Genomic DNA, 8250 nt, shown 5'->3' with positions numbered 1-8250 from the left:
ATATATGTGTATATATATATATATACATATACACACACACATATATACACGTGAATTGTAATCTCTGCTCTGCCCACTTCAACGCACTGTCATGAGCAGGATCTGAGCTAATAAATCTGGAAATGCTTCATCAAGTGATCTTCAAATGTAACGGATTGTAGCCTCGAAGGTAGCAGGTGCTGAAAAGGACTCGCTGATTGGGGGAGGGGGCCATTATAGTTTCTGTGACTGTAGGCATCGAAGCTTTGCAGCAAGGTTCTGCAGGCCGCGGAGGGGCGGGGCTCAGGCCGGCAGCCCACTCGCTCCGGCCTTTCTCTGGAGGAGCTAGCCAGGAGAGGATGGGGGGCGGGGAGGCCGAGGGGGGAGTAACTGTCAAACCTCCCCGCTTGGCGCCATTATTTAAATGGTACGTGCCCGTCTCCCTGCTGTACGTGCCCGGGGCGGGGCTCCAAGCGCCCGGAGAGGGGCGGAGGCCGGGGGCGGGACGGGGAGGTGGAGGGGCAAGAGGGGACGGGCCGGGGCGGGGCCAGGCTGGCTAGAGGGGCGGGTCTAGCGGCGGCCCCCGGCGAGGTTCAGTGCGCTTGCGCTGACAGACGCAAGATGGCGGACAGTGCGGAACTAAAGGTAAAGCGCAGCTCGAATTCACTTCTAATATTCGGCCGCGGAGACGGCGCCGCTGCTGCCGGGGGGGATGGGTCTGACCCTGGGGGGCCGCTCGGGCCTGACTCCACCCGGGCCTGGAGTTGTAGGGAGGAGCGGCGCGCCCGGCCCCAGCTGAGGGGGCCCGGCAGCGGCGGGCCGCGGGCCCCGGGTGCCTCGGGGGCGCTGACGGGTCGTCCCCGGCGTGTTATTGTTGTGGGCGCCTCTGGCGGGGGTGGCGGGGGAAGAGATCGGGAGTCGGGAGGTGGGGGCCTCGGCTGCCCCCTGGGCTCGGCTTCCCCACCTTCCAGCCAGCCTCCCCGCCCCCCCCATGGGGAACGGGGGCTGGGGCAGGGTGCTCGTGTAGGGGGGATTGGGAAAGCTCCCCGCCGCCGCTTCCTCTTCCTCCTTTGCAGTCCCGGGCTGCTGTCAGGAGCTCTCCTTAGACCCCCGGGAACTTGGCTCCGGCCGCCCCGCCCCTCAGTGGCTCCCTGCCGCCCCCACCCCGGAGTCGGCTCTCCCCGGCTGCCCGCCTGTCAGGAGGCGCCGGGGGTGCCCAGCTTGTGGGCAGCGCGATCTTGGGGCATTGGGGCGGGGATGTGGGGAGAAGCTCCGGTAAAGTTTAGTGAGCCCCGGGCCGGCGTTGGGGTTCGGCCGAGGGGTGGCGGGGGAGTCTGCCTGGGCGGGACGTTACTTTCTCTCTGATTCTGGGCAACCGCGGGGGGGGGAGCCCCCCCCCCCCGAAGGGTGTGTATTTGGAAGCAGTGGTGGGTGGTGGGAAGCAGCTACCTCTCCCTTCTTTTCCTTCTCTTCCTCTGGCTGGTGCGGAGGGTGAGAGGAGCCTTTGGGGGTCTCTGCACACACCATGATGGCGATGCTATAGCTGATGGAGGTGAATGGTTCGTGTTTATATCCCCCCGTTGCCTTTTGTTTGTAGGGACATCTTGCTGGCCATGTTGATTTGAACGAAATTCTCCCCTCACCCTACTTCAACCCCCGATAAATAGAACGTTCCTCCGTTCCTCTCAACTGTACCAATTACTCACGCCTCGCGAAATTGGATGAAAGGGTGCCCCCTGTTCCCCGCTTTTTCTCCCACCCCAGTCTTCTTTACCTGATGATGGCTTCTTTACCGAAGCAGATATACCCACCACTACACAAGCCGTTGGGGGAGGGCGGGTGGAACCCTTACGATTGGATTGTGACAAATGGGGCTCCGCTTGAATAATTTTGGTTTAGTAGCAGGCAGTTTTAACTAACGCGTATTATTTCGAGGCTCTGAACGCGATATTCCCCTGTCTGTGGCTTCCTGTGTGTGAGCCAAGCAGCTGGTTTTATCTTGACCCAGAGAACTGACATCTCTGTCAGAGTGGAGATGGGGATACACACTTGTAAATCTTGGGGGGGGCGCGGGGGGGTCCTCTTTCCATAATTAATAAAAATTATTTAAAATTTATTTTCTCTGTTATACTGAAACGACAGCTTCTAGAACAGCCAAGCGTCAGGTTTGTTTCTGGAGAGTTTTTCTCTGGAAAGCTTCGCTGAAAGATCGGTTTCCCCAGTAATTTTGCAATGTTAACATTCCAAAATTTGTGTATTAAGTAAGGCACTGGCTTTGAATGTCACTCTTTTTAAATTGACTTCTAATTACAAATTAATTTAAGGGAGAGCAGATTTGGAGTGGTTGGTTTCGTGTTTTTTTTTTTTTTTTAATCCAGTTTCAAACTATTGACTGAAATGAAAAAGCCTCAGGAATTTGAATATTCTGAGGTCATTAACTCTTGAAATGAAAAGTACACAAGTTTAATAAGATACATGTCTTCTGTAGTTTTACTCTTGCGATGTAGTCACTATGTTGCTATGATCTGTACCTTCTAATATTTATTTTGTTTGGAATCCTTTTGAGTGATAGCTAATCAGTTCTGTTGTACACGGGCCACAGAATAAAGCTGAAAAGCTTGGGCTGGCTATATTGTCACTCTTGATGCTGTCCAAAGAAACTGGTATGGAAAGCACATGCTGGGAGATTTCCTCCTTTGTTCTTTCTCATTTTAAGAAAGTGCCTTTGGGGATAGATCAGATCCCTGGTGTGAGTCTTGTTAGGTAAAGTTTCTCTTTGCAAAAATGAGGCTGTATCAGATAAATGCTAAACACTGGGGGGAAACATTATTTTTCTAAAATTGATCTCCCTTTTTGCTCTTTCAAAAATCTATTTGAATTTTTTTCCAGAGGAAAAACTCGTCTTGTGTTCCTGTAGTACAATTTTTTTCAAATTATAATAACTGTTTTGACATACTGGTTTGTCACTGTGTGTGCCCAATACTTTGAGAAGCTGTGATAAATTGCTTAGCTGGTGATAGCTGTGTTAAAAATTTTAGTACTTGATTGTGGTTGGATTTGCTGTTCTTTTTTTTTTTTTTTTTTTTTAGGTAGATGATCTTAGGAATGCCTACCATAGTTATTTGAGAATGTGTGTATATAATTTTCTGTGCAGTAAGCTTTGGAAGATACTCCTCTCGGAAATTATATTTTCTGATGGGTTTTTGTTTTTTGTTTTGGATGTAAATAGCATTTATTCCTAATAAGATAGGAAAAGTCAGAATAAGATTTAAGAAAAAGCCAGATTTTTTCTCAAAGTTTTAGGTGAAAATACAATACTTACAATGGATTTCCAACTATGAGGCTTTGAGTAAATACCGTGACTTTTTTGTTATCTTACTTCACAACCCACATTTCATTTTGCTGTGGATTGTATTCAAGATTATTTTCCTCATGGCCCATTTTAGTAAGTCCTTTTAAATCTATAACAAATCTACAAAGATCAGATGGGAAGACGGATAGGTCTGTATCTCCTGTAGGAATAGTGCAAGCTGCAACACTTGAAGATACTGCCAATAAAAATTAGATTGTGAGTCATGCATATCAAAAAGAATTCTCTGTGCACATTTGTTTATGAAAAGTGTAATTTTTCATTAGGGGAATACCCGTAAATGACATTTGTAAGAATGTAGAGTGAGCATTTTATTATCTTTGGGAACTTAAGAAGGAGGGTGTGATGGCCAGATGATCTTGGAAGTTAATAATCTGACAGCTTCATGTAGTTTCTCTTAGAGTCCTTCTTAATTACAATTTTTTTGCACTAAAACTCAAATCAAGTTACATTGCCATTTTAACTCACAGGAGGAACAGTGGGAAGGAAGAAGTTCATTTTAGTGGAGTAAAATAATGGAATTCAATGGGAAGAGAAGCCATTCTTTTATTATTTATTTTAATATTTATTTTATTTTCTTTTAGAGAGAGGGGAGAGGGGCGGTGGAGGGGGTGGGGAGAGAATCCCAAGCAGGCCCCATGCTCAGCATAGTGCCTGTAGTGGAGCTCGATCCCACAGCCCTGGGATCGTGACCTGAGCCAAACTCAAGAGTCGGCAGATTGAGCCACCCAAGCGCCTTGAAGCCATCTTTTTAAAACGTTGTTTTTAAAGTATCTATAAGCATGTCAGTAAATTCTGTTGTCAAAGTCTGCCTCTTTATTTTCAAGAAATAGCCACTTGATTTTGATCTTTGTGGTGTGAATTGTCTGCCTCTCTTTCAGATAGAAGCACATAAATCTGACAATTTATTCATGGATTTGATTTGAATCTCCCTAACTTGGTTTTGTGTCACGTGCCACATTTAGATGACTTTTGTTTTAAGTCACCATTTTTATGAACAGTATTTAAAAACAATTTGTAAAACACTTTAGTTTTTAAGGATTTCATATAATTGTTTTGAAATACTGGTTTTTCATCCACAGTTTTCTCCTGGGTCATTGTATTGTCTTTCTTTTCAAAGAGTCTCTTGTAACCACTGTGAATTGTAATAGTGCTTAGTGGTGAGTCCATAGCTGATTAACCTTGGGTTTCTCCTGGTGAACTCCATCAACATGTTGCTCCAGGGTTCTTGCTGAAGCTTTTTGAGTTCAGTGTAATTTGTACCCTTTCTAGGTGGTAGCTAGGGATAAGGAAATTAAATGGCTCATGGTTGTAGTGGGAACTGGGAAGAAGTGTTAGGGTTTCTGAAAAATTGGCTGTTTATGATGATTGTAGCCTTTAAAAACAAGACCCCTGGTTCATTACAGAATTGATTGTGCTGTTTTCTGAAATAATTTGCTCTGGTGTTATGCACCATTTTTTTTTTTTTTTTTTTTAATATTGGGACGAATTATTTTTATATGGTAATTTCCAGTTAATAATGTATCACATTATCTCATCTGATCTTTCTAACCGTTCTTTGAGGTAGGAAGGCAGGTAATAGCTCTCTTATTGATAAAGTGAGACCAGAAAGAGTAAGCAACTAGCCCAGGGTCATACAAATAAAAGTGGCAGGGGCTTGAACCTAGGTCTTGTGATTTCAAACTCTGTACTCTATAGGCTGTTGTAAAGGTGCCATGTCAGTCCTGGAGACGTCTACGGTGCCTTGCTCACAAAGAATTTTAGTTATGTTGTTGCTAATACTTTCCCTCTTGCTCTATGCCAGGGTATTTTTGGATATTCCTTGGGCTTTTTGCAAGGAAGATTTTGGAGTTTGTTAGTTGGAATCATAGATGTTTTAATTCTTGCAAATGTCATTTTACTTTGAATATTTCAGAGAATGCTGAAAAGTAAGCAGAAAAAATAAACACCTGTAATCCCAGCACTTAGAAATACCATGGTTAACATCTGGGTATCTATCCGTTTAGACTCTCTGTGAGCATATGTGTATGTATATTCATCACAAAAAGAGATCACACTTCTCTTTATTTGTAATCTGCTATTTTCATGGCTATCTTTCTAGGTTAGTAAATATAGGTCTATGTGATCATTTGAAAGGTAACATTGTATTTTATTCAGCTAGTACCTTATCATTGAACAATTAGATTATTTCCAACTTTTTGCTATTTTAAACACTGTCTTAACAAACAGCCTGATCTAAAAGTTGGCAAATGTTTTTTTTTATAACAAAATACATTGATATGACAGAACTTTTTCTGTGCTGTAGGCAGCACAGCAAATGGTATTTTGATTAGATGGAAGTGTTGTGAGTGAAATAAGTAATTCTTGATTTGTTCATTGTACTTTTGTTTCTATTTCTGTAAACCTATCAGATAAGATTATTAAATGATGGCAGAGATATATTCTATAAAATATAAGTAAACATTGCTTCTCAATCAGAACTTTTGATAAAGTATGAAATAGAGTATCAAACAGCATTTATAATTTATTTCAAGTGTGCTTGATTTTTGAAATTGTATCACAATAATCAAATATCGGAAGTTTATGTGCCTTGTGTAGATGTGCATGTGTTTTTAACTGACATTTTAGGAAAAGCAGTGTTCAGCATTAATATAGATAAAGTGGAAATGAGAATTTGCCTTACTCATTTTTAATCTCAAAACTTAAGTGTTGCCTTAGTATTATATTGGTAGGTAACATTGTTTTGAGGTGGCTGTTATAGAAAAGAGATTACATAGTCAATGAAATATTTTTCTATTTTAAGAAACTTTTATGGGTTAAATCAATAAATGCACATATCAGTTGAGTTAAGAATATAATTTATGCGGGGTGCCTGGGTGGCTCAGTTGGTTAAGCATTCGACTTCAGCTCAGGTCATGATCTCACAACGCTTATGTTCCAGCCCCATGTCAGGTTCCCTGGCGCCTGCTTGGGATTCTGTGTCTTCCTCTGTCTCTGTCCCTCCCCCACTCATGCGTTGTCTGTCTCTCCAAAAATAAACATATATATATATATATTTATATATATATATATAATATATATATATAAAATATATATATAAATATATATATTATTTGTGCAACATCTGAAAACTACTGCAGTGTAGAAGGAACAGTTAAGGGTGTGAAATTGATCAAACTCAAAAGTTGATCACCTAGACTTGAATTTATGTAACAAGTTTTACCATGAGGATTTTAAAAAATAGGTGACAAAGAAATTTTAAGTACTTAGTTTTATTTTATTATCAATTTCATAATTGTCATGTACTTTTTACTACTCTTACTACAAAATATGATTATACTTCCCTTTCCATGTTAAAAATTGTGGGACTTCCATTTCTTTTGATTCCCTCTACTTTTGGTTTAAGTGGTATCACATGAAATGATAACCCCCCCCCCCCCCACCTCGCCCCCAACCCTTCCTCCCTTCAGAATTTTCTGGTAAAACTTCATTCTTTGTAATGAATATCCAAAACTCAGCAAAATGAAGAAACTATCTTTTTTTTCCTTTTCTGTTTCACCTTAGATCAAGCAAACAAAATACATCTAAACCCTTTGAACACCACCCGGTAACTGAAATATCAGTATGTCTCACGGGATTGTTGCAAATGTTCCTATTTTTTTTTCAATGTTTATTTTATTTTTGACAGAGAGAGTGTAAGCGGGGGAGGAGCACTGATAGAAGGGGACAGAGCCTTCCAAGCAGGGGCTCTGCGCCCATAGCAGTGGGCCCCATGCAGGGCTCAAACTCATACCATGAGACCATGACCTGAGCCCAAGTAGGTTGCTCAACTTACTGAGCCACCTAGGTGCCCCAGCAAATGTTCCTGTTTTTGTTTTTGTTTTTTAATGTTTATATATTTTTGAGACAGAGAGAGACAGAGCATGAACGGGGGAGGGGCAGAGAGAGAGGGAGACACAGAATCCGAAGCAGGCTCCAGGCTCTTAGCCATCAGCCCAGAGCCCGACGCGGGGCTCGAACTCATGGACCGCGAGATCGTGACCTGAGCTGAAGTTGGACGCTTAACCGACTGAGCCACCCAGGCGCCCCAATGTTCCTGTTTTTTAAAACTTCATCTCCTTCTTAACCTTTCCTGCTCAGTTTCCCCCCTTTGGTTGCCAGGTTAATTTTCCCAAAACATTCTTTTCATCCTGTCACTCCAATGGCTTTCCATTGAAAACAGGATAAAGTTTTAGCTCTCACGTATTCAGGATTTTCTACATAGTTTGATCCCCGTCCACTTTGTGTGTGTTTTGTCTCCTCCACTCTATGGCAAAAGTCCTTAACTTAAAGCCAGAGCTGGTAGTTTGTTTCTTTTTGTTGATTAGTGTTGTACTTTGTATACCACTTCATTTTCCCCAATCCCTACCCTGTGGACACAGTAGATGCTTAAGATATATTTGTGAAATGAACAAATTATGTTCAACATTTGTTTCTATTAGTAAAGGGGCTGATGTACATGTCTGTATGATGGTCTAAATTGTAAATATTCACAACCTCACATTTTTTTTTCATGGCTGCTTTGTAGATGAATAACATATCCAGAATAATACAGATATCTTTGATATCTATATAGATAATATATAGATAATAAAAATATAGATATCTTTGAAGGACTGTTTCAGGTTTATCTTTTATATTTCTTTAACTTACGTATGTAATAAGTGAATACATTTCTTATTGTAATGGTATAGAAGTAAGTAGAGTACAATTTTAAGGGACTTCATTATCTTCACACCCCCTCTCTCCCACCAGAGGCAATCACTTTGGTGTCCATTCTTTTTTTGGGAGTGAGGAGTATAATAGCTTTATTGAGATATAATTCACATACCATACAGTTCATCTATTTAAGATACACAGTT

The 8250-nt window shown here is 41.9% G+C and overlaps 1 protein-coding gene across 6 annotated transcripts in view; it reads left to right on the top strand.

Moving 5' to 3' along the window:
• The first annotated feature begins 309 nt into the window (after nt 1–309).
• The window catches only part of PIAS1 (protein inhibitor of activated STAT 1), a 121057-nt gene continuing 113116 nt past the window's right edge, over nt 310–8250 (top strand). For 4 of the 6 annotated variants that reach the window (XM_042988544.1, XM_042988540.1, XM_042988545.1 and 1 more), the window contains exon 1: nt 549–624. In XM_042988544.1, coding sequence (XP_042844478.1) covers nt 601–624 — 24 coding nt within the window. In that variant the 5' untranslated portion in view covers nt 549–600. Of the gene's footprint in view, nt 407–548; nt 625–1414; nt 1532–8250 lie in introns of those variants that run through there. The other 2 variants (XM_042988542.1, XM_042988541.1) reach the window with 2 other exon arrangements.

Source organism: Panthera tigris, chromosome B3 (assembly GCF_018350195.1).
Source record: "Panthera tigris isolate Pti1 chromosome B3, P.tigris_Pti1_mat1.1, whole genome shotgun sequence".
NCBI lineage: Eukaryota > Metazoa > Chordata > Mammalia > Carnivora > Felidae > Panthera > Panthera tigris.
This window is presented reverse-complemented; position numbering and strand designations above follow the sequence as displayed.